Below are 26830 nucleotides of genomic sequence, written 5' to 3'. Positions count from 1 at the left end.
AATTAAAAAATGGTCAAGGAAAATGGAACGAATTACGGCAATTTCTTTAAATGTGAAATATCAACAATGTGTTTTATTTTTATTTTAAAAAGCAAGAAAGACATCAATGTTAATGTTTTCTTATAGGCAGCAGAGAAGATCTAGAAATTGAAGTCTGCTGTTAGCGACATGGTGGATTACTATGACATTTTGGGGGTCCCACGCAATGCACCTCAAGACGATATCAAGAAGGCGTAAGTAGACCGGCATACTGGAATTTATTTATTCAAGGATACCAAGGGTCTGTGTGGGTAAATGGACAGTAAATGACCCATAGCCAGTTATTTTTCTTACCTAGAAAATTGCTAACACAGGTACCACAGCTCTCATGGATGTCAAGTCTCAAGGTTTACCCGTGAAAACCAGTTTTTCACAATTTTGAGAGTTTCACGTCCGTGCAGTGGATAAGTTGTTGTTACTGTTTGCGAGGCTGCGAAACGTTAGGTTACTTACCGTAACCGTGGTTCCCTGAAAGAAGACGACCACCAAGACATTACATATGGGATATCCCTGTCCATTGGGTAGGTATTGCTGAGCTCTCTATACCAGAGCTGCCGATAGGCCCCTTCCTAGGATGATGCACTCGGTCCTGCCCTCCAGGAAGCCTTCTCTTTTTCTGTCAAACCCTTGAGGTTACAGTAAACCAGGGTTATGATAAGTAACGTTCCCTTTCAATTCAAAGACGACCATCAAGACATTACGTATGGGATAATGTATACCAGAGCTGTCGCGAGGGAGAAAGAACGGCAGCATATGAGGAATGCACAAGCACTGTCTAAACCAGAGGTTAGCGGTGTGAACTTACACCCTCAATGACCCTTGTGCCTACAGAAGGCAAGGCAGGGTCTACCACATTAAGACGGTTAGAACCTGGAGAAAGTACGTGGCGTAGCCCAGCTACCGCAGTACAAATCAGATATCGAGGCACCTCTGAAGAGGGCCCAAGATGTAGCCAACCCTCTAGTGGAGTGTGCAGCTACCCTACCAGGTGGGGGCAAGCCAGTACCATTCTATGCAGTTGAGACTGTATCCACAATCCAATGTGACAGATGCTGCTTAGAGAGGGGCTGTCCTAGAGTCCGTGTCCCGTGACAGATGAAGAGCTGGTCAGATTGACGCAGAGCTCTTGTCCTATGCACTTAGCATCTCAATGCCAGCACTGGGCAGAGGAAATTTAATCTATCATCCTCTGTTGAAGTCAACAGAGGTGGATGGAAGGACTCCAGTTCCACAGACTGATTAATGTGGAAGGCTGTGATCACCTTGGGGAGCAAAGCAGGGTTGGTGCGCAGAGACACGCTGCTGCCATCCTCCCAAATACTCATGCAGGAGCTGTGCACAGACAGTGCCTGCAGCTCACTGACCTGCTTAGTGGAGGGGATAGCCAAGAGGAAGGCTGTCTTCATAGACAGGTACTTCAGCTTTATGGAGTGTATGGGCTCAAATGGGGCCTTCGTGAGAGTCTCCAGCACAATATTAAGGCTCCATTCGGAGAGAACAGTCCTCCTGGAAACGGTAGCCAAAAAATGCACTCCCGGAGACATTGAATCTACTAGGGCCTGGCAAGCAGAGATAGCCGCTAAATACACCTTAAAGGTGGAAGGTGACCTACCAGCATCAAGCAGTTCTTGCAGAAACTGTAAGATGACTGGCATGGGGCAAGATATAGGGTCATGGCTTTTAGCCAGACACCAAGCCTGGAAATACCTCCACTTATAGGTGTACAAGGACCTAGTGGAGTCTGCCCTAGCGCTCTGCAACGTACCCACAACTGCATCTGATAGCCCTAGGGCTAACCAGCGGTCCCTTTCAGGGGCCAGACCCATAGCCGGAACCTGCCCGGTTCCGGGTCCCAAAGAGAGCCTTTCGCTTGACTGAGGAGATCCATGCGAAGTGGAATCTCCCAGGGCTGGCCGTGCAACAGCTGGCACAGGGTCGTAAACCAGACTCTCCTGGGTCACTAGGAGAACTGACTCTCTCTAACCAGACTTTTTCGAGAAAGGCTGGGAGCAGCGGTATAGGCGGGAAAGCGTACAAAAATGCTTTGGGCCATTCGTGCGCTAGGGCGTCTACGCCGAGTGGACCGCTTAAGCGGTGGAGGGAGTACCACAGGGGGCAATGTGTCGTCTCTGCCGAGATGAAGAGATCAACCTGCACCTTCCCAAACCATTCGCAAATGCGCTCCACTATCTGAGGGTGGAGTCACCACTGGAGAGGAGGTCCGCTGCCCAGTTCACCGCGCCGGGAATGTGCGTCGCCCGTAGGGACAGCAAGTTCCTCTGAGCCCATGACAATAGCCTGAAGGCCATGCGATGCAACTCCGGGGAACGTAGGCCACCCTGGTGGTTGACATACGCCACCACTGACGTGTTGTCCGGATCAACACATGCGTACGGCTCAGCACTGGGAGAAAGTGGTGGAGAGCAAGGGATACTGCTTGCAACTCCAGCATATTTATGTGCAGGGATGTCCAGCAGTCCTGCCAGGATCCACGTACTCCTCTGCCTTCCCAGACTACTCCCCAACCCAAGTTGGAAGCGTCTGTCATCACCACCTGGCGGTTCAACACTACTCCCATTCGTACACCTTCGAGCAGGTGAGAGGTCATCCTCCACTAGTGTAGGGGTGCCGAGCACGCGTGTGCTGACGGTGTCTGTCACTGAGGCATTGAGGTGGAATGCATTGAGCCACACTTGTAGCGGGTGCATGCAAAGCAGACCCAGCTGAATGGCTGATATGGCTGCGGCCATCAGACCCAGTAGTTTTTGGCACAATATGAGGGTGACCTGCAATCCCTGTTGAAACAGGGAGAGGCAACCCTGGATAGCTGCAACTCTGTCGTCCGACAGGTATGCACGTATCGTAATGGAGTCCAGCCGGACGATCCCAGGAGAAGCATACCTCCTCCATGAAGTCTGGGAAGGCCGGGAACTTCTGAGGGCGAGGAGCCATCACCTGCGTCCGGAACACTTACCGACGTGGTTCTGCCGCTGGTGTCCAGACCTGCAAGAAAGCTGCAGCATGTCCCATAAGTGCCGAAACCGAGCTCGACAACAAGGGGGCACTGGCTTCCAAGGCTATCTCAAAGCCAGGTTCTTCCTTAGCAGGGGTCTCACCCACCTGCATGTCAGAGGAGAAGGATGCCCCCTCCCCAGAGGCCGCTATGGAGAGCGTGTCCTCTTGCGTCAGCTGAGATGCCTCTTCCCATCCACCCTAAACTCCCCTGGGGAAGGGGGGTATGGTAATGGGGGCTGCAACGGGGTCTGGACAGGGGCCTAGGCCGGAGCCTGTTTGGGCCGGAGCCTTTTTAACCAAGAGCTTTAGGACCTGGGCCATCTGGGCCTTGAGGTCCATAATGTCCCTTGCCTGCTTGGAACGCTTCATCCTTCTCGCTTGATGGGGAGCGACTGCGGGCGGCCTGCGCATCGGGGATGCCTAGCAGGGGATCCTAGGACAGGTCATGGAGGAGGGGCTCTGTGGCTCCAAGAGCTGCTGACGGTCCGGCCATAGAGTACGCGGAGCTTGCCCTCGTAGCCCTCTCCAAATGAGCTTCTTTCACCTGAGGCTGGAAAGCCTCACAGATGCTACAGGCCACGTCCTTCTCGAGGGCCAAGGTAGCATGTTGAACGCCCAAGCACCGTGCACAAAGGGTATGCTTGTCCTCTTGCGAAATATTAGCGTTGCAGGCTGTGCAGGGGTGGAACCCCGACTTGCCTGACATGGGCCTGGTGTTTTGCATGGGCTGTGCACTAAACACCGCTTGCACTGCACTCAAGCACTGGCTAAGTGCGAACGCTGTGTGCTCACCCACTAGCGCTGTCGCAGAGAGTACCTAACACTGCGCACCGAGTACCGTGGGCACCTTGTGCACTGTGTACCGTGCAGCACCATAGGCCCGTGCACTAGTGTAGAACCAAGCACTGTGCACCCTGCGTGCTGAGCCCCGTGCGCACTGAATACCGTGCAGCACCATGAGCTGTTGCAGTGGCCACTGTGCAGCACCGTGGTCTGAGGCAGTGGCCAAGCACCGTGTGCACCACGGGCACCGTGCGTCCTGCGTATCAAGTAGCGTTGTAGCAGTGGTTACCAAGCACCGTATGCACCATGCACCGTGCGTACAAAGCACCACGTGCACAGAGTATCAAGAGCAATATGTACACTGTGTACCGTGCAGCGCTGTAACAGTGCACTGACGCTGAGGCTCTGTGCACCATGTGCAGTATACACTGAGCACTTGTGCACTGAGATACCTAAGTATCAAGGGCTATGCGTGCGCCGCGGTACCGAAGCACCGGGGGGGGGGGGGGGGGCACTATGCAATGTGCCTACCCTAACCGCGCGGTCACACACAACTTGTCAGTGCGTAGCTTGCACCAGGGGGACACAAGGGCTGAAGCCGCAGTGGCTGAGTTGAAGCAGACAGCAAACACACGGTAGAAAGACAGTAAAGGGGAGAGCACACTGTTTGTTTACAAGGCATGTCTCACCGAGGTGGGCGGGCCTACGCAGCTGGCAGGGTCTACTCGACAGTGGGGATGCGGCAAGGCCTAGCCCTGTGGAGTAACTGTGTACTCTTAGGAAGAATAGACAACCACTTGCGGGTGACTGCACAGGCAGTCGCTCACACGACAGACAGATTCAAAGGGTGGCCTACCACGCAAGTGAGGAGGCTGCTGAAAGACAGAAAGGCAAAAAGGCTTGGTCTTTTTCGAAGTCGTTGATTCTGGGAAAGTGGAGAGCCAGCTTTCAGCACGAATGCAAGGGAAATACAATCGACACGATTAGACTCAAAGCTGTTTTCTATCAACACGCTCAGCTCAACACAGAGGTCTTACCGTACCGTCTTGAGAAGGAAAAAGAGAAATGGCTTCCTTTTGGATGATAGTTTTATCTCCTCGGTAGGCGGGACCGAGTGCATCGTCCCAGGAAGGGGCCTATCGGCAGCTCTGGTATACAGAGCTCAGCGATACCTACTCAGTGGGCAGACATATCCCATACGTAATGTCTTGGTGGTGGTCTTCGAATTGAAAGGGAACCCTTTATACATGATACAGCGGTAAATCCAATACAACTGTCCAAGTGTATTGTTTCATTTGGGGGGGGGGGGTCACCATGAAGAGGTGTACATTACCATTCTATATTCCTGTAGCTGCTACGCAAACTCCCCCCTTACTCCAAAGATAGGATTGCCTTGTCTCAAACTGATGGTTTGTCTGTGCGAGCCTTCTGTGTTTCTGTACACACACGTCATTACTCAGACAGAGTCGAAGGAGAGGCTGTAAGACTGTCACTGTCTCGTTCACGCAGAAACTACCACAGAAATAAGAGAAATGGATAGCAATGAGAATTTAATTATTAAAGTCAAAAAATATAATGTTCTTTATGATTCCAGTGTCAGTGGTTATAAAGACAATACAAAGAAAGACACCATATGGTAAGAAATAACAGAACAATTGGAAATTGATGGTATGTCTATCTCTCTATTTCACCTTAATTTTAGTCTGTGACGGGGAGTGCCACACACAGGTTTCGTATTTCTTTAAAGTGACGCTTCTTTGTTTTAATAATGTTGACCAATAATAATAATAATCACTTTCACACACTAAATGAAGATTTTATTAAAACTGAAAATCAATAAAAAGTATATTAAACTAATTTTCTTAGTAGTTACAAAGAAATACGTGTAAACCAGATCACATATAAACATTCACTGTTAAATGTCATTTTTTTTAGTGTTCGGTGTACCCAGACTATTTCTTTGTTTTATTTCATCTCCACAAAAGGAGCAAAAGCTGACAGTATTTTCTTTTCATGACTAGCTGCAGTTCTGGGGTTATTTTTTATGTACTCATGCTGTATTCGTGTTGTTTGCTTCGCTCCCAGTGTGCATAGCCCTTAAGTCTAGGTCAGTGGCATAGCTGTCAGCCATGTGTAAGACTTTTGATCTCCCACCCACCCACCCAAAAGAATCTAGTGGTCAAGGTTAAGGTTTTTCATCAATCCCAAGGTTTTTCAGCAGGGGTCTCACTGGTATGAACACTTAAGGGTTGACATGTATGAGCTCTTGTGAAACAACTTGCTTTTTAAAATAATTTTCAGATACAGTATTTGATCTTTGATAGTGATCTTTTCAGGGATACTAAGATTGATGGCATGAAAAGAATGGGTCTGAGTAGGATTAAATAGGAGACAAATGATATCCTCATAAAACAGTACATTCCTGAATCTGCTGCCACTACTACAGCTGCTTCACTTTGACCTGTGACCTCAGATGGTTGTCATATTGGGGTTGTGTGACTTTTTTGCATTCTGGATGATAAAGACCTTACGCTTCAAAATATTGGTTTCTCTCGATCAACATTGATTGTGGGTATCGTACAAGACAAATTAACCCTTTCATGCTAGCTTTTTATAAAGCTGCCACCCCCACTGTGTCAAAGCCTCATAACTTGGAGGTCATGTGACTTTTTATGCTTAGAGACTTATTTTCAAAGAAAGGAGAAAAAAAAATCATGTTATTGCTATAAATGAAGTGCAAAACACTTTGAGAGTGCTCAAAGAGTAAGTAGCGGGGTTCCGAAAAATACAGCGTTACACATCCCCAACGTGTCGCTACAACTGTTTAAATAACTTACCTGTAATTCTTCTTTTCATTGTTAACACCCTGTAACAGGGCGAGGAGCCCTGTACAGTTATTGTTTATTTTTAGAACGGGGTTTCCCCCTCCGCCCCTGTGCAGTGTGTTATTTTGTATTTGTTTTGTTTTATGATTTAGTTGTATTTATATGACAGCGACGCGCCAGGTGTTTTGTTATTTTATGTATTTAGAAATGTATTTAAATGACGGCGTAGCCGCATTGTTTGTATTGTTTAGTAGCGTGGATGGGTAGGCCCATCCACAGTAATTTAGAAAACTCGTGCAGATTGTGGCCACGATATATATATAAACCTGCAGCTCTCTGCACTCGGGGTGGGTGTATGAGGAGCGAGAGTGGAGAGAGGGAGGAGAGAGAAAACGAAACTTAAACTTTAAAATATACAGGAACAGTGACAGCGACTGCCCAGCCTGACCTGTATTTATCATTTTGTGTTCGAGATTTGTTTTATTTAAACCTTTTATTTTTGCTCTGTGAGGAAGTGTTTTCTGATTAAGCCGCGTCGTTTATTTTAACTGCAGTACTTGGTGTCAGTGTTTTTAGTTCCTGCTTCTGCCTTGACGTCGCCGCCCAGCCACCCTGGCACACACCCCGACAACTTTTTACACTTATAACTTTAAAGTTTCAAAGCGCTTTTCAAAATGTCTGCTTTTGTGCACTGATAGTGTAAGGATTATTGCCCACATTGTCAAACAGGTAACACAGCAATAACGATCCATGATGTGGTACAGAACAGAAAAGCCAGAGCACTTGTTATGTTTTTTTTTAAATCTCTCTTTCTGCAGTGATTTAGAGGACAGATCTCAAACCTCAGTGCACTAGAGCAGACATTATTATTATTATTATTATTATTATTATTATTATTATTATTATTATTATTGTTATTATTATTATTTATTTATTAGCAGACACCCTTATCCAGGGTGACTTACAATTGTTACAAAATACCACAGTATAATGTATTACATTACAAAATATAACATTACAGAATAACACATTATAGAATATCACATTACAGAATGAATGGATTGAGTAGACCTGATATCCGTGGGTAGGTTGTTCCACCACTGGTGGAGAAAAAGCAGGCTCTGGAAGCGGGGGAGCGGGGGAGCAGGGAGGTGGGGGAGGGGGTACAGCTAATCTGCTGGTGGTGGAGGAGCGGAGGGGGCAAGAGGGGGTGTAGGGAGAATGATAGTCTGGAGATAGGAGGGAGCAGAAAGATCAAGACAAAGATAGGCGAGTACAAGAGTTTTGAATGGGATGCGAGCAGCGATAGGGAGCCAGTGCAGAGAGCGGAGCAGCGGTGTAGCGTGGGAGAAATGAGGAAGGGAAGAGACAAGGCAAGTAGCTGAATTTTGGATGAGCTGGAGCGGACGGGTAGCAGAGGCAGGGAGATCGGCCAGGAGGGAGTTGCAGTAGTCTAGGGGGGACAGTACCAGAGCCTGAACTAGGAGCTGTCAGTTAGGAAGGGGCGAATTCTACTTACTGTATGTTGCTGAGGAAGAAGCGACAGGAGCGTGCCAGAGTAGAGATGTGCTGAGAGTAGGAGAGGGAGGGGTCGAGGGTGACACCAAGGTTCTTGGTGGATGAGGAGGGAGAGAGGGTTGTGGATTCAAAAGGAATAGAGATAGAGAGATCAGTAGTGGGGAGGAAAATTGAATGGAAATTAACAGATGTTTTGCCAAAAAATAGGAGTTAAATGAAGACTGGAGTAAATGCTTTGAAAATATGGTCCATTGTCTTTGGGTTGATTGCACCAACGTGGATTAAACAAAACTCAGTGTAGTGCTAATCTAGGGTTAGTTGATCTGGGGTTATTTTTAATCACAGTTGCATTGCACCACAAAAATGTAAATTAGGATTAGTAAATCTTGGATTAGCAGGTAATCCTAGATTTCTGATTAGCAATTTGTCATTATTTGTATACGTCGTATTTAGCAAATGTAAATAAAAAAAAGAAGAGTTAAAGCATAAGAAAACATTACATTTTATTAATTGCACTCATTATATACTATTTCTCTGGTCAGATGATGTTTTAAATTAATTATCAAGAAGCGGCAACATAGGCCCCACATGCAGCCAGCTGCTTTCCTACAACCCTTAACCCGATCTCTAGTTGTGCCGACCAGGTTGTCCTGCATTAATTCCGAATGTCAAGTAACTGTAAGAATAGCTTTGTTTTTACTTTGTGTAAACTTCAAAATATTTATTTTAATGTGAAAGTGTTTCTAGGCTACTCAAAGTGGCAAATTCTAATATTTATTTTATTGTCCTTGATTACAATGTTTCAGGCAAAAAAGTTCAAGTTACGGAAAGTATTAATTTATTGGAGACGATGTATTTGGAATGAGCATTAATTTAAGGCCACTAAAGTTTGTTAGTACATGCAGGGGTTACTTTGTAAACAAAAGGTACCGATTCTTATAATTAAGTAAGAGAGATAGCATTTCTTCTACCATATTCTACTGCCCGTGATTTACAGTAGCTTCCATATAATGTGCTTCCAGTTCTCATCTGTTTGTGGGTTTCAAGCCTTTTGCTGGTATCGGTAGCTACCTGCCCACCTTTGCCTAGCCGTTTTAATATAATTTTCGGGTTTGAACAATACCAGCGGTGGGCCGACTAATCTGGTAATGAGCGACAAACACTTGTTTTTTGGTGTTCCGCCGTTTGGGTTGTGAAAAAAACTAGTAATTTTCTTACCCATTGATGTCACATCCTAAAATATATGGTTGTAGAACACTTTTGTCATTTCAATTAGTGGAATCATTTTTCTTGTACATTATTATTATTATTATTTATTTCTTAGCAGACGCCCTTATCCAGGGCGATTTACAATCGTAAGCAAATACATTTCAAGTGTTACAATACAAGTAATACAATAAGAGCAAGAAATACAATAATTTTTGTTCAAGCAAAGTACAAGTGTGACAAACCACAATTCAATAATACAGCAGATAATAGTGATAGTTACATCAGGATATGATTAAATAGTGATAGTTACATCAGGATATGATTAAATACAAAGTACTACAGGTTAAACACTTGGCAGATTACAGTATTCTGAAGTACAGGATTAAATGCAGTAAAATAGGGGGCAGATAAGAGCAAAATAAAGCACATTTACATGAAGGGTGATAGTGTCCCAGGATACAAACAGAGGAGTTCTACAGGTGCTGTTTCAAGAGGTGAGTCTTAAGGAGGCGCCGGAATGTGGTCAGGGACTGGGCAGTCCTGACATCTGTAGGATGGTCATTCCACCACTGCGGAGCAAGGGTGGAGAAGGAGCGGGCTCTGGAGGCAGGGGAGTGTAGCGGAGGTAGAGCTAGTCTTCTAGTGCAGGCGGAGCGGAGAGGTCGAGTGGGGGTGTAGGGAGAGATGAGGGTCTGGAGGTAGCTGGGTGCAGTCTGGTCAAGGCATCTGTAGGCTAGTACAAGAGTCTTGAACTGGATGTACATGTTATGTACTGTACATAGTTGTTATTTTTTGCAACATAAAATAACTTTTTTTTCATAGCCTTGGATCCATTTTAAACAAGGATTACACACAAAACCTGGATTAAAGTTTTGGGCAACATGATTAAAATATAATCCTTGATTTAATCTGGGTTAGTGGTTAATCCACATTGGTGCAATTGACCCTCAGTGTGTGGTATGCAGCTGTATTCTTAGATTTTCTTAGTTAAGGGTTAATGATACAGCAGTGGCGGCTTGTGACTTTTTTGACAGGTGAGGCACACATCACAAAATAGTTATTACCACCCCCACTCAATGGCTAATGTACTAAAATTAAGTTTACTGTTCAGTTGATTTCTACATAGCGACTGCAGTCGCTATGTAAAACATACCCGTCAATTAAAAAACAACATTAGCACTGTAAACAACACACACCTAACAGAATTGCGGATACAAGTTTATAATCAATTGGCAAATCAGAACCTTAAAACTACGTAGTATTTAATTCTACAAGTCATTACATGGCACCACGTGGAACATTTGCTATAAAGACACAAATACAGTATCACAAAATCATTAATTCAACAAACAAGGCAGCTTGTCACGTTGTGGCAAGAAATTGACAGTTTTACATCCATTATAAGAGATGTAACCTTGCCTTATTTAGTTGAAAGAAGGAAACGTGGCCAACAATAGTTAGTTCACAGCGCTGCCTTCCAAATCCAGTATGTGCCTCACCTAACTGTGGTTACCATAGCAACGCCTTCAGAAAGGGACCCCAGCGTGGTGAGTTGCCATGGTAACAAGCAGCTTTGTGAGGTGCTCAGATTTCTGCCTGACGCAGCACAGCGGCAGCACTACATTGTTCCAGCTTTCTGGCGTTGTGCTTTCGCTGCTGGTGAAAGCGAGTTGAGACTAAATAATGTCACTAACGCTTTAGTATACTTACATGATGTGTAACTGCTTAAACATTTTTATATTTCTCAATTAAATAAAAAACAATATGCAACATGGTTTTTTTCGCCTTTGGGAATTATTGAACACTTGTCTCGGATGACTCGCTACATCTGTGATCCAGACAGTGTCTTTACAGCTGGTGCACTACTGTATTTTGTTATTCTCACAATAAAGTTCCATTAGGCAGTGTCTAGCAGAAATTAACTATTGTTCCTATAACCTGCAAAGACCCTGTAGACCAACACCAGGGTCACAGCACTTGTGTATACCCACTGCCCCTAAACATCATGGTGGCAAAAAATGTACACATACTTTTGGACATATCAATGTTGGTCAGTGTTGGCGACCCAATCGTAGCCAGCTATCTTGCATTCAAAAGATACTTTTCTAAATATAACTCAGCACAGTGTGGTTCTGTTATAGCTCGTGTTGGCTGTAACACCGTTTGTTTTGTTTTATTTTTAGATACCGAAAGCAGGCACTGCGGTGGCACCCTGACAAGAACCCAGACAACAAGGAGTATGCAGAAAAGAAATTCAAGGAGATAGCAGAAGCTTACGAAGTGCTGGCAGACAGTAAGAGGATCTCCTGCATCTTATCTCTATAAGGCTTGCATTTTGAAAGACTCAGAAAGATATGTGTGGGGGGCTACAGCACTTGCTTCCATAGAAGCCCGTAGTTTTATCTCAGTGTCATTTCCTTAAAGTAGTGATGTTTCAAAACCTTGGTCAAAGAGTGGACAAAGCGAAACAACAGGAACTAAAGCCACTTCTGTGGTTACTTACTGTATCTGAAGAGCGCGCTATGCCCCGGTCTGTTTAATAGCTATTTTCCACAGTTCATCCTCCACTTAGGCCAGGGGTCTCATACTCGTGTTAGGTCTGCACTTCCTGCAATCAGATTCAAGAAGCGATGGTATCTGGCAGGTTCATGTCTCACTAACACATTTACAACTTCCACAGTACAGCTTGTTATGAACAAGTATGAAGGTGTTATGCGAGGTGTTTCATTTTAATGTTAGAACAATGTGATAAGAAAGATTGAGATTAGCAATATCAGTGCTGACAGTGAGAAAAGAAACTGATGGGATGTTCATTTCTCTTGCTAACTCGCACCTACAGTATCAGTAATATGTTTTTGCTTTATAGAGAACAAGAGGGATGTTTATGACAGACATGGAAAGGACGGACTCACAGGACAAAGTAAGAACTTACTGAGTCTACCGGTTTACCAATTTACTACTGCAGTGGGCTTTTATAAATTATTTCAGGGGTCCGGGAAAAATCGGAAAATCTGTTTTTTGGTTAGATCAGATTGATAGACCCATCTATTAACTGTTGGGTCCATATTTTTTATTTAACTGCAAATTAGAACTTGAGTTAGCACTTGCAGTTGGACGAATAATCCATTGTAGTTCATTTAAAAATATTTTTTTTTGCATTTTGTTGCTGCAAGCAGCAGTCTTGTAGTCCAAGAGAACTGGGAGAAAAACAAATCCTGGTTTCCAATGTTTTAGTTGCAAAAAAGGCAGTGGACTTGCATGTGTCTCCTGTTAAAGCCTTATATTGTATGTAGGCTTGTTTTTCTTTATAGTGAACAGGCTGAATTTGGAAATAACTACTGAAGGCAGCTGGAATACTGTGTATCTGGTGTTGTAAATGTATCTGTCTCTCCCTGCCCAGCCAGTGAACCCAGCTCTGCACACTTCCCTTTGTAAATGCTCTGACACCTGTCTCTGTCTCTCTCCCTGCCCAGCCAGTGAACCCAGCTCTGCAGACTTCCCTGGGTTCACCTTTACATTCCGCAGTCCAGAGGAAGTCTTCAGAGAGTTTTTCGGGGGTCGGGATCCGTTTGCAGATTTCTTTGGTAAGGGTCATTAGTAATGTGGGTCTAGTTTTAGTAATAAAAACTACATAAATGTACAAATCTCCTCCCTTTTAAAACAGTTAGAAATCCTTAAAGGTATTGTACATTAACATCCTATTTCATAGCACCCAAACCACTATACTTGTTTAAGGGTCATTCTATGTCAAATGGTACTGTCCGGGACTACTTGAAAAAATTCTAGTGGTTCAGGTCTGGGGTTTGAAAAGCAATTGTACTTATCTCTTAAACTACGTGTAACCACTGCCAGAACATCAAGATAGCTAACAAGACCATTATTCACAAGCACAATAAAACAGATGACGCCTTCCCCATAACACGCTTTCAGCTGTATTAATTCATTTTATCTCTCTTCTTTAGATGATTTCGTCCCCTTCTCCGATATGCACAGAAGCACTAGGGGATCACGACCTGGACCCCGGAGCTTCTTCTCCTTCCCAGGAGCAGGTACTGCAGTGTGTGTGTGAATGCTTCTCCTTCCCAGGAGCAGGTCCTGCAGTGTGTGTGTGAATGCTTCTCCTTCCCAGGAGCAGGTCCTGCAGTGTGTGTGTGTGAATGCTTCTCCTTCCCAGGAGCAGGTCCTGCAGTGTGTGTGTGAATGCTTCTCCTTCCCAGGAGCAGGTCCTGCAGTGTGTGTGTGAATGCTTCTCCTTCCCAGGAGCAGGTCCTGCAGTGTGTGTGTGTGAATGATCCTGCATCAATGCATCATAGACACTGCAAGGTTATCGATCGCAAGGGGACTCTGTATTGATAGTCCTTAGCACAATCTACAAAATACCTTTGGATGTACCTGCAGAACCGATCACATCATAGTACTTATTTAAGTGTTCTATTCTTTAGCGATCGTGCCCTCTCCATGAAGGCTCTGTAGTGTGGTAGTTGACTGTGACTGGAGTTATGCATCCCGAGCCGATGGCCAGGCACAACCACGTGGTGTGCAGGGGGAGTCATACAGGAGTCATGCAGGGGAGTGCAGGAGAGCATCCTGGCTGTCAATAGTTGGTGGTCTTAGTTCGGGATTCCACACGGAGTGTAGCATTGGCTGGCACTCCCCAGATCAAAGGGACACCTGCAGGGCCGGCTCTTATCCTCAAGAGGCCAGTAGCTCGCCGCTATCCACTGTTCAGCTCCTGGGTGTAGAGACGATGACTGGTTTGACACTGTGACCTTAAGTTCTGTGGAGCTGTTGCGGTGAGGGACCATAATGTGACATTTTAAATTGTGGAGAAAATTAATTGGGCACTCTAAATAAAAATAAAGATTCCACTTACCTACAGCATCACAAGTTCTCTCATCCAAGTAACAACAAGCTTAGCTTCTTAAATCTAAAGGGCTGCTGCACAAACCCCAAAAAACATGTATTATCTTATTTCTTACTGTTAGCACCAGCAGCATCCTCATTGGTCTCCCACTGATATCTGAAGGTGTTATTCATTGTTACTTTATCAGAAAAATTACATTCATGAAATCTTAGTAGATTCATTGTTATTGTAGAGCTTTACCTAGTCATTCTTAAAAAGCTTTTATATGCATGAAGTGTATCATTGATGAACAAACCACTGAACCGAGATCAATGATGTAAAACCAGCAAATCAAAAGCAACAAAAGAAAACTAATGACTCCTCGGAATTGTTGCTGCTGTGCTAGGACTTCTGCCCACCGTTGTGACGTCTGTTGAGCTGCAGTTGATGTAAATGCACAGCTGTCACATGTGCAATGAAATGACATACTGTACTAACCAGTGTTTTGTTTTCACATTGTAATAGACTTTACTTCATTCTCCTCAATGGGTGGGTCTGGTGTGGGACATTTCCGTTCTGTGTCCACGTCCACCAGGATTGTCAACGGAAAGCAAATCACAACGAAAAAGTAAGTTATAGTCACGAAATAAAAAATGCATCTATGTGAATGAGGTGGGATTGTCACTTAGCGTCTATGTGAATGAGGTGGGATTGTCACTTAGCGTCTATGTGAATTTGAGGTGGGATTGTCACTTAGCGTCTATGTGAATTTGAGGTGGGATTGTCACTTAGCGTCTATGTGAATGAGGTGGGATTGTCACTTAGCGTCTATGTGAATTTGAGGTGGGATTGTCACTTAGCGTCTATGTGAATGAGGTGGGATTGTCACTTAGCGTCTATGTGAATGAGGTGGGATTGTCACTTAGCGTCTATGTGAATGAGGTGGGATTGTCACTTAGCGTCTATGTGAATTTGAGGTGGGATTGTCACTTAGCGTCTATGTGAATGAGGTGGGATTGTCACTTAGCGTCTATGTGAATTTGAGGTGGGATTGTCACTTAGCGTCTATGTGAATGAGGTGGGATTGTCACTTAGCGTCTATGTGAATGAGGTGGGATTGTCACTTATAGCGTCTATGTGAATTTGAGGTGGGATTGTCACTTATAGCGTCTGTGAATTTGAGGTGGGATTGTCACTTAGCGTCTATGTGAATTTGAGGTGGGATTGTCACTTAGCGTCTATGTGAATGAGGTGGGATTGTCACTTATAGCGTCTATGTGAATTTGAGGTGGGATTGTCACTTATAGCGTCTGTGAATTTGAGGTGGGATTGTCACTTAGCGTCTATGTGAATTTGAGGTGGGATTGTCACTTAGCGTCTATGTGAATTTGAGGTGGGATTGTCACTTAGCGTCTATGTGAATGAGGTGGGATTGTCACTTAGCGTCTATGTGAATGAGGTGGGATTGTCACTTAGCGTCTATGTGAATTTGAGGTGGGATTGTCACTTAGCGTCTATGTGAATGAGGTGGGATTGTCACTTAGCGTCTATGTGAATGAGGTGGGATTGTCACTTAGCGTCTATGTGAATGAGGTGGGATTGTCACTTAGCGTCTATGTGAATTTGAGGTGGGATTGTCACTTAGCGTCTATGTGAATTTGAGGTGGGATTGTCACTTAGCGTCTATGTGAATGAGGTGGGATTGTCACTTATAGCGTCTATGTGAATTTGAGGTGGGATTGTCACTTATAGCGTCTGTGAATTTGAGGTGGGATTGTCACTTAGCGTCTATGTGAATTTGAGGTGGGATTGTCACTTAGCGTCTATGTGAATTTGAGGTGGGATTGTCACTTAGCGTCTATGTGAATGAGGTGGGATTGTCACTTAGCGTCTATGTGAATGAGGTGGGATTGTCACTTAGCGTCTGTGAATGAGGTGGGATTGTCACTTAGCATCTATGTGAATGAGGTGGGATTGTCACTTAGCGTCTGTGAATGAGGTGGGATTGTCACTTAGCGTCTATGTGAATTTGAGGTGGGATTGTCACTTAGCGTCTATGTGAATGAGGTGGGATTGTCACTTAGCGTCTATGTGAATTTGAGGTGGGATTGTCACTTAGCGTCTATGTGAATGAGGTGGGATTGTCACTTAGCGTCTATGTGAATTTGAGGTGGGATTGTCACTTAGCGTCTATGTGAATGAGGTGGGATTGTCACTTAGCGTCTATGTGAATTTGAGGTGGGATTGTCACTTAGCGTCTATGTGAATGAGGTGGGATTGTCACTTAGCGTCTATGTGAATTTGAGGTGGGATTGTCACTTAGCGTCTATGTGAATGAGGTGGGATTGTCACTTAGCGTCTATGTGAATTTGAGGTGGGATTGTCACTTAGCGTCTATGTGAATTTGAGGTGGGATTGTCACTTAGCGTCTATGTGAATGAGGTGGGATTGTCACTTAGCGTCTATGTGAATGAGGTGGGATTGTCACTTAGCGTCTATGTGAATTTGAGGTGGGATTGTTACTTAGCATTATTCCCCCCGCCCCCTTACATCAGGCTCCCTCGTCTTGCAAATAAAGTTTTTCTTAGTCACTTTTCAAAATACAGTATAACCATCTGTTCAGTGCTTGTAGGATATCTGAGCTGATGTCACTTATTAGATACATATCATAGTCCTGGAATCAACCATACTAAGATACAGCAGACGCCTCTGACATTTGAATGTTCTTACTCTGTCTTTTGTTAGGGTCATCGAGAATGGTCAGGAAAGAATTGAGGTTGAGGAGGATGGGCAGCTAAAATCCATCAGAATAAACGGCAAGTAAAAGCTGTGTGCACCCCCTCCCTCCCTCTGTACTCTCCATCCAGCACTGCCCACTGCAGTCCTAACAGTTGTGTGCACCCCCTCCCTCCCTCTGTACTCTCCATCCAGCACTGCCACACCTATACCGAGCATGACAGTTCACTACACAGTGGAGTCAGACTGCAGTTACTTGCATTGTAAATTGCTGATCACTGCATTATGAGTTGTTTTGGGGCAGGTGCAGAATTGTACATACAAATTGACATTTCCTTATATGGCTCTCTACAGATATACAAAATAACACACACACACAAAGATTCAGTACTAGTTTTGCAGTCTTGATGACTAAATTGTTACCAAAGGGGTTGTAGTGTTTACAACAAAACACTTTACTTACTGTTGCTGCTTCCTGTGCTGTATGTGTCCCTACAATATGTTTTTCAACATAATTGAGATTGCAGATTGCAGCCAATATTGTGCAAATGACAACATTAACTGACCACATATTTGTTTCTAAATAAGCCCCCTGTTACAACACAGCTGAATATGTTGTTGTAAGGAGGACGTTTTTATTTGGATACAAACCGCAAATACTGTGACACCAACGTAAAGTTTTCATAGGCTGATACGATGTCCGACCAAAATAACTACTGCATCTGTTCAGCTTTATTTCCAAGTTGACCCAGGATCTGTGCATGGCATCATATTAAGAAGGGTATTGCAGGGATACATACTACACAGCTGGCATCAGCAGTAATTAAAGTCTTTGCAGACATTTTGTTTAACCTTTGGCAATTTGTCTATTAATTGAGCATGTGGGAAAAACATGTGATGCTGTTTGGCAGCTATGTTCAATAGCTCGTTCGTGCAGATCAGGGTAAATTCAATAGTTCATTCGCGCAGATCAGGGTATATTCAATAGCTTGTTCGTGCAGATCAGGGTAAATTCAATAGTTCATTCGCGCAGATCAGGGTATATTCAATAGCTCGTTCATGGAGATCAGGGTATATTCAATAGCTCGTTCATGGAGATCGGTATATTCAATAGCTCGTTCATGGAGATCAGGGTATATTCAATAGCTCGTTCATGGAGATCGGTATATTCAATAGCTCGTTCATGGAGATCAGGGTATATTCAATAGCTCGTTCATGGAGATCGGCATATTCAATAGCTCGTTCATAGAGATCAGGGTATATTCAATAGCTCGTTCATGGAGATCGGCATATTCAATAGCTCGTTCATGGAGATCAGGGTATATTCAATAGCTCGTTCATAGAGATCAGGGTATATTCAATAGCTCGTTCATGGAGATCAGGGTATATTCAATAGCTCGTTCATGGAGATCAGGGTATATTCAATAGCTCGTTCATGGAGATCAGGGTATATTCAATAGCTCGTTCATGGAGATCAGGGTATATTCAATAGCTCGTTCATAGAGATCAGGGTATATTCAATAGCTCGTTCATGGAGATCAGGGTATATTCAATAGCTCGTTCATAGAGATCAGGGTATATTCAATAGCTCGTTCATGGAGATCAGGGTATATTCAATAGCTCGTTCATGGAGATCAGGGTATATTCAATAGCTCGTTCATGGAGATCAGGGTATATTCAATAGCTCGTTCATGGAGATCGGTATATTCAATAGCTCGTTCATGGAGATCAGGGTATATTCAATAGCTTGTTTATGGAGATCGGTATATTCAATAGCTCGTTCATGGAGATCGGTATATTCAATAGCTCGTTCATGGAGATCAGGGTATATTTATTATTTTTGTCTGCCGGAAGTGACTATCCTCATTTTGTGCATGATAATTTGTGGGGCACATTTTATAAAGGTCAAACTTATAAGAAAATAGAGAAATATTTTGTCAAGTGCTTACATCAGTGTAATGAGGTGCATAGTTTGCTGTACTGGGACCTGTACTCCACTCCTACACAAGTTTACAATTATAAATTTGCACACTATTTTTGCAGTTTTCACATGCTTTTCTCACAGTTATACTAAGAGTTTACCATGTTTTAATATGCTTTACAATACATCTCAGGGCTACAATGCTTACCTATGCTTTACCATGCTTTCACTGTGCTTTATTACTCATTGCTGTGCTGTTACTATGGGAAACGGTTTCAGTAAAATGACCCTTTACTGAGCACTGTACAATTTGTACCAAACATTCAAAGTGAAGTCAATTTCTACTTTTCCTTTTACTTCTTGCTTCCTGTTGTAGGTTACCTGATACCTTCTGAAAACATGTTTTTCTTGTTCACTCATGACCTTCTTTCACTGAAACAAACTTTCCTTTTCATTTTGATTAATGAGGATGTTTTTTTTAATTAAGAACAGCTGAGGGTGGTGACGTCAGGCCAGAAGCAGGAATTGCAACACACACAGATATTCGGGTGTAAAGAGCACTCTTGCGCAGTTTTTATTGAAACAAAAATAAAATAAAATATTGAAACAGAAAACACTGCTCACAGAGTGAAATTAAAGTTTGAAACAAAAACAACTCTCGAGCTCAAAACAAAACAGACCTTCACTGATCCTTACTTTTACTTTCGTTTCAGTTATGTTCTCCTCTCTCGTGCCTGTTCTCTCCTCTCGAACACCCACCCTGAACACAGAGAGCTGCAGGCTTTTATGCTGGTGACCGTCTCCCGTTTAGCAACAAATTATTCAATTAATCAAATTGGGAGATGGCCACCTTCTGCACAAGGTTTTGTGGGATGGGGCTTCCCATCCATGCCAGGCCCACCGAGAGGACGGGGAAATTTCCCCAGGGCCCAACGCCCTGCACAAGACCCTTTGCGTTCCCACCACCACATTAAAAAGAACAACTCCCGTACTGCACACCGAGCCGATGTGCTTCTGTTGTGTAATGATTGTGTATCCAGGCGCTGTCAAACACTTCCTTTCACACAGTGATTTGAACTGTGCTTGCGGGGGGTGGCGGGACATACCAATCCTTCCCCGGCGCCCATGACGGCTCTCGGCGGCCCTGATCCATGCTGCAAACAATAAACAAAACACACTGCTTTTCATCGTCATATTTATACATAAATTAATAATAATAATAATAATAATAATAATAATAATAATAATAAAACAAATTCAAAATAATACATTTTAAACTCAGCAGGGCTTTTCCCTGCACCCTCTAATAGTGTGCAGGGCTCTCTCCGCTGCCCTGCCACACCCTTATAAAAGATTGCTTTGGTACACCATCCATAATAAAAAGCAGAGTAAATGATATGCAGTGTGACGTATGATAAGTATGGGTTGAAATACATGGTTACTGTCCAACGTAACATGGTAAACCTGTTATAATGTAAACATGATGTGATTTTCTAAATTATTATTTGATTTAAGATTCTGACCAAAATATGGATCTAGCAAGTGAAGGTGTGTCTCTGTCCCTCTGCAGGTGTGGAGGATGAGATGGCTCTGGCGCTGGAGCTCAGCCAGAGAGAAGAGCAGCAGTCAGCCCTCCAGAGCCAGCACTCCTTCTCCCGTGGGGGGCCCACACAAAGGTCCTTCAGCAGCACCCCCTTCAGCCACTGGAACAGCAGCTGGGACGAGGATGGGGAGGATGAAGACCTGCAGCTAGCCATAGCCAACAGCCTCTCTGCCATGGAGGGAGCCGGCCCGCACGGAGCAGGTGTGCGCACAGTGAGGGAGTGTACAGGCAGAGGGGGGGTCAGGAGATCCGAGTCAGAGAGGGCTTCAACTAAACACCAGCAAGAAGGGAAAACAGAGGAGAGTGGTGGGAACAGTGGGATTACAAGCACTGTGCCAGAGAAACCAGCAGGGATGGGTAAGAAGGGTAAGACAGGGGATAGAAACCAGGGAAGTAGCTCAGAGGGGCTTGAAGGAAACCAAGGGTCTTCTCCAGAGGCACAGGTGGAGGGAGGTGACTGTGATACAGAGCCAAAGAAAAAGAAAAAGTCAAAATGTTGTGTGTGTTAACACAAATAACATGCACTCATTGGCAATCACAAATAACATGCACTCATTGGCAATCACAGTGATTCACATTTCCTTAGTTTTCCTGTGAGAAGAGTGATGCTTCCTGGAAAGGCAAGAATTTATCAAGACATTGCCAACGCAGAGTAAAAGTTTCTTGTAGAAATCTGCAATTACTGAAATATTGATCATTATGTGTTCACTTGTAATTTGTTTTTATGAATTAAATATGTTATAACTAAAGTTGGATCATTTTTGAACTAGTTAGCAAATTTTAACATTATCTTCAGCTGAAAGGATTATTATCTAATTTCAGACTTTAGTGGAGAAAACATACAGTGGGTTGTAAGGAAATGTCCCTGATTCCACAGTAAACTCGTGGCACATCACACTATACTGAGGTTATCATGCGGTGCTGCTTGAACTGTAAAACAAATACTTTCCAGCAGTGTGCCAGAGAGCTTTTAGGAATTGAATGGGCTGTGTACTGTTGTTCATTAACAAGATGTGCTTTGGGTTTGTTTAAGTCACCTCCCTCTCTTGGGCTGTGTTACTGTATACTGTATTTTTTAATTTGTTGATTCCAATGTCTACAGTAGTTTGAAAAATGAAAAACCATCTGAATAATTTCAGCCATTTACAATGAAGATAACTTTTTTATTATTATTTTTAAATTAATTACAAATTTAACATTACATTAAAGCAAATAAAGATAACATCAGCAAAACATTACGCCATTGTGGTCGTATGATACTGTCTGTATACCAGTAATATATTTTTTTAATATATATTTTTATTGCAAAAATACACCACTTCTCTGCTGTAACCACTAAAAAGCATGTGCTCGCGTTGCATTAATTCTGAACCTAATGAAAATGAAGCTAGAAAGAAACATACTGTACAAGTGTATTGATTTTAACATAGAAACAAGACAGGAAAATATGCTAAAATATTAGCTGTGATAATGTCTAATCATGGTACATTTTGTTTTTTTCAGCATTTTCCAGTTTTTAGTTTTTAGCTTCAATTGCAATAGCGTTTGGTACTTGAAGGCATGGAGTTCTGGTGAAACACCTCCAGCTGGTTTGTGTCTACCCAGAGGTTTTTTTTTTTTTAAATCTGGTGGTTCTTTGAGGGATTTTTCATGAGCGTAGTTGCCGCACTTTCCCTGACAGCTAAAGTATCAGGTTCTGCGGGGCCGAGACATTTTCCATGAATACACTGTGTATTGCAAAACAGTTGATTGAGAGAGGAAACAGTGCATCAGCCTTATACAAGTACACTGTAATATCTCGGCACAGTCAGAGTGTGCTGTCTCTTTATTGATGGCATCACATCATCACCCTCACTAGGCTGTTTATTACAGTGTTTTGTTTTGTGCAGAGCATTCACCTTTCAGTGCATTAAGCTGTAGGTTTCTTCAGGTGTGCCTTGAGAGTTCTGTGTGGGGTGAATTGCTTTATCATTGAATTGGTGGTGGTCAGATACAGCCATAGGTAGTTCACCGGATCATTGATTGGTTACTACAAATTGTAATGTGAGCGAACCTTAATTATGCAAAAATGTCTGTTAATTTACCAATCAGATGGATTTTCTAAATCCTGTAAACGATATATTTTCATGAGATGTCAGTGCATATACAAAACAGTGTTTGAAGTGTTAGCTTTTCCCCCATAATATTAATATTCCTATTTCCACTGTATTATATTAAACACCACTTTCCTTGATTGATAGCCTTTGTCGACTGTATGGTTTGAAAACCCATGTAAATACTGCAGACAGTAGTTGCGTGTTTTTTTTTTTTTTTTTTTTTAACCAGGGTATAAACCCTCTGGTATTGATGCCTCAAGTTAACGTGAACGGCCATAATAAAAGTAACATGTTTCCAATACCAAAGTGTTACGTAGATTGCCAGAGGTTTTCTTAGGTTATATAACTTTAAACTGCCTTTATATATATACAGTATACAGTACAGTAGTAAAATCAAATGAATACTTTTTTTCTTACTTTAGCTTACTGGTAACACAAAATAAATCATGCTGCTGCATTGTACACATTGGTGTACAATGTGAATAAAAGATGATTTTAAATTGAAACTAAATGATTTTTAGGGTTTTTTTAAATTGTATGTTAATTATTCTTATTTTTAACTTGGCCTGCTTAGTAGCCTAGACAATTAACAACATAAATCATGGTCCTATACAGATGCTCAGAATGAGCTGGAGGTGTTAGTGGCACATGTGTGCAGTCTATTGCTCCCAACACGCTGGGAAAACCAGAAATGTCATAGAAATGTTTTCAAGGCTTGTAAGCACACCCTGACTTTAATGAAAATTAGGTACTTGGGTGTTCATCTCAAAAATACATTGAGCACAACTGGCTCCACCCTATTTTTGCGAATTTCTGCAGAATGCCCAGAATTACATATTCATTTAAGGCTAAAGTGCAAAAAAAGAACTGTGGCTGCAAAACATTTGTTAAAATGATGCTAACAGTGTTGCGTTTGTTTAGTACTTTTCACACTACATTTCCGACTGGTTTGCATGTGGTTTGCAAAGATTGCGACAGACGCAACACTTTAGTACATCTACCCCTAAATATCTTGTACAGCTAACACTGCCCTCTTTAAATAGATGCAGAGTATTTGTAGATCAAGCCGTCACAGCAGGGCAGAGGTACCACCACAATGTATAATTAAATATATGCAAAAATCCCATACAGTTGCAGTGGCACCCCAAATACTTTGTCCCACACAGTCATTAGGCATTAGTAGTAAATAATAACAATCACACATCTCTAGTATGTAACAGCACAGTAATGATGAACACACACACACACACACACACGTATCTATTATGTAACAGCACAGTAATCTAATGTGTTTTTCCAAGGCGTAGTGTTGCACATGTCTGTTTTCTCACTGTTCTTCTTTTATATCCTTTTTCAGCTAAGTAAAGTGAGGAATCTTGTGTCAGGGAGAATTTAGAGGGCCCGAAGAAACTTGCAGGAATAGCAAAAAATAAAAAGAAATTGAGAGAATTGCAGGGTATTGATTGCATTTTTAAATGGAAACAAAAAAAAAATGGTAATAGTTTAGTCCAGTAAGACATACATTTTAACATCCCAGTTATATTTGTTCTGACTAAATGAATTGTTCATAGGCTGTAGTGTATTTAATTATAACTTTAAGTGTAGCAGCATGGGGGCATTAGAAAGTGCCAAACAACAAAAACTGATAATTGCAAGAATGTTATGCTAAAACCTAGGAAATGTCTGACATATCATTAACTATGTTTTAGTTTGTTTTTGGTACTTCCTAAAATACAGTACTGGGACCATTCTGTGTTAAAATAACAGGATGCAAGCATGACATTTGACTTGAATGGATTGACGTTCAGTGTCGTCTTTATGAGTTGAGGAGTGTTGCCTTGGGTATGAATGTATTGCATTGACATCATCACTCAGTTGAAATCTGTATTTATTGCTGGGTTCTCAGAGTTTCTGAAATCTGTGTTAACTTCATTTCTGGGTTCTCGGTTTCTTGTTTAGTTGTAATGAAGTGTGCTGCAGTTAGCAGTAGGGAGAGGGCTCACACACATTCTTTTTTAGTTGTAATGAAGTGTGCTGCAGTTAGCAGTAGGGAGAGGGCTCACACACATTCTTTTTTAGTTATAATGAAGTGTGCTGCAGTTAGCAGTAGGGAGAGGGCTCACACACATTCTTTTTTAGTTGTAATGAAGTGTGCTGCAGTTAGCAGTAGGGAGAGGGCTCGCACATTCTTGTTTAGTTGTAATGAAGTGCACTGCAGTTAGCAGTAGGGAGAGGGCTCACACACATCCTTCAAGCATGAAAGGCCTCTTTCTGTTCTGTAACTTCCTCTGGGTTTCACCCAATGGGTCTGTCCAATCTATGGAGGTAAATCTAGTTGCCAGTTTTAAGAGACAAAAACAAACTAAATACTACGAAGGTTTTACCGAACAGGGCTGGCAATGCTGGCTACCAATTGATATTAACTAAACAGCCCTATACTGTACACCTGGGCTTTCATTCCTTCTATTTGGAGTACTGTTCCTGAAATGTGCCATATTTTTCACATTGATGACGATAACAAAAATCAGATCTTGTAAAGATTAAAAACAGAAGTCAGTTTCCCTGGATTCTTGGTTGCTGCTGCACTGCAGCTGCCCCAGAGTCAGAATAAGACACCACAGCCCTTCAACCCATCTGTAGTTATAGCTAATAACATCATTTGATCTTACCTGCTGTGTACGCACACATGTTTTCTATGTATTTCGTTTTGTATGTGGTACTAGGTTAAAGAATGTTCTCAATGTGCATGCATTACACTCAGGTGGTGGTACTGTGTCAACTTCCAAAGCCTTCACATCATCTGTGACTTTTGGGTCAAGCATGTCATTGTTTACACTCTTCAGGAAGTGCAAGACTACCTTAAAGTAATGATGGCATCAGAGAATTCTTTAACATCAAACTGGATTTCAAATGAAAATACATCTCTGCTAAACAGTGCGGCTTTTAATACCTGCTCATTGAGTTCTTACCTGTATTTATCAGATGTTTTAGCTGCTTCATAATCAGCCCCCTAGCATGGTCACTGGGGAACTGTGCAGTCAAGAATGACCATGATCTTACTCTCATTCCAGCACTTCGGAGGAGACTGCTCCTGTTGTTGTTTGGTTGCTGACCATTTGGCTAACAATACAAATGTATTTGTATATAACACCATGGCATCCCAAAGCGCTGTACACAGTGACAAACAAAACAAGAGCTCAATATGGAATACACTAGAGTTACAACCAATTATATAAAAAAGTATGCTTTCACATTAGACTTCAGTGTTTCAACCTGCCTAATGGTAACCGGAATAGAGTTCAACAACCTAAGTGAACAATAGCAAAAAGCTCTGGCTGCAGTTGATTAAAGACAAATTTATATTCAGCCAGTTTATAGCAATCCATGATCGGCAGAGGCAGAAAATGGAGAGATGCTGGTTCCTTTTTCGAATCCCTTCTTTATTTCTCTGCCTGCTTTATCAGCACCCATACAGAGACCACAACTTTGTCAGCTTCACAGGAATCAACACAGGAACCATGGCAACCAGAACAACACACACCCATAATGACGTCAAAGTGCCCTTACTCAGTTTCACAGACGTGTCTTATACAAAGTAAACGAGGAAAAGAATAATAATAATAAAATAATAATAATAATAATAAACGATGGTAATGGGGAGAATATCAAAACAATTGCAATTGTGTTTTTAAAACAATTTACAACAGTAGGACGCAGCAACTGTAACGATTGTGTGTATGCGTGCAGAGGTTGCATGTTGTGTGGATGTGTGTGTAGGGGAATTGAATTGCAGGTTTGGCGTGATAGACATGGGAGCGGGGGTCTGATTAAGGAGCGGAGAGAACGAGGGGATATAAGGGGGAGCGTGGAAAAGACCAGGAGATTGGGGGGAGACCAGAGTGTGAGAGAAGGTTGTGTTTAGGGGAGATGGAGAGAAAGACAGGTTAGGGTAAGAAAAGACAAATACCATTGAATCATTTTATTTTCATTTTCGACTCCCAGTTCCCTTCCCTTACTTTATGATTTTATTTTATTATTTATGTCAAAAATAAACGGTTTGAGCCTTCAACTCGATCACAGCCTCAGTCTCATCTTTGTCCCAAGAACCCGAAAAACGCTACAATACACATGTAAAATACTGCATTGTAATGGCGGGCAGAGATTTTATCAACTGTAGTAAAAGCCACCTTGTAAGAGACCATCCGAAACTACAGTTGGTTTGAAAGTCATAAAAACAACCAA

General features: G+C 42.7%; 1 protein-coding gene across 6 annotated transcripts in view; it reads left to right on the top strand.

Annotated features, from left to right (window-relative positions):
- The window catches only part of dnajb2 (DnaJ heat shock protein family (Hsp40) member B2), a 54687-nt gene that overhangs the window by 26019 nt on the left and 1838 nt on the right, over positions 1–26830 (top strand). For 3 of the 6 annotated variants that reach the window (XM_059031994.1, XM_034018835.3, XM_059031995.1), the window contains 8 exons: positions 127–233; positions 11573–11682; positions 12256–12309; positions 12863–12973; positions 13352–13438; positions 14758–14860; positions 16978–17048; positions 20460–26662. In XM_059031994.1, coding sequence (XP_058887977.1) covers positions 169–233; positions 11573–11682; positions 12256–12309; positions 12863–12973; positions 13352–13438; positions 14758–14860; positions 16978–17048; positions 20460–21001 — 1143 coding nt within the window. In that variant the 5' untranslated portion in view covers positions 127–168 and the 3' untranslated portion in view covers positions 21002–26662. Of the gene's footprint in view, positions 1–126; positions 234–11572; positions 11683–12255; positions 12310–12862; positions 12974–13351; positions 13439–14757; positions 14861–16977; positions 17049–20459; positions 26663–26830 lie in introns of those variants that run through there. The other 3 variants (XM_034018846.3, XM_059031997.1, XM_034018856.3) reach the window with 3 other exon arrangements.

Source organism: Acipenser ruthenus, chromosome 10 (genome assembly GCF_902713425.1).
Source record: "Acipenser ruthenus chromosome 10, fAciRut3.2 maternal haplotype, whole genome shotgun sequence".
NCBI lineage: Eukaryota > Metazoa > Chordata > Actinopteri > Acipenseriformes > Acipenseridae > Acipenser > Acipenser ruthenus.
The sequence above is the reverse complement of the archived record's forward strand: the minus strand, read 5'-3'. Positions and strand labels throughout refer to the sequence as shown.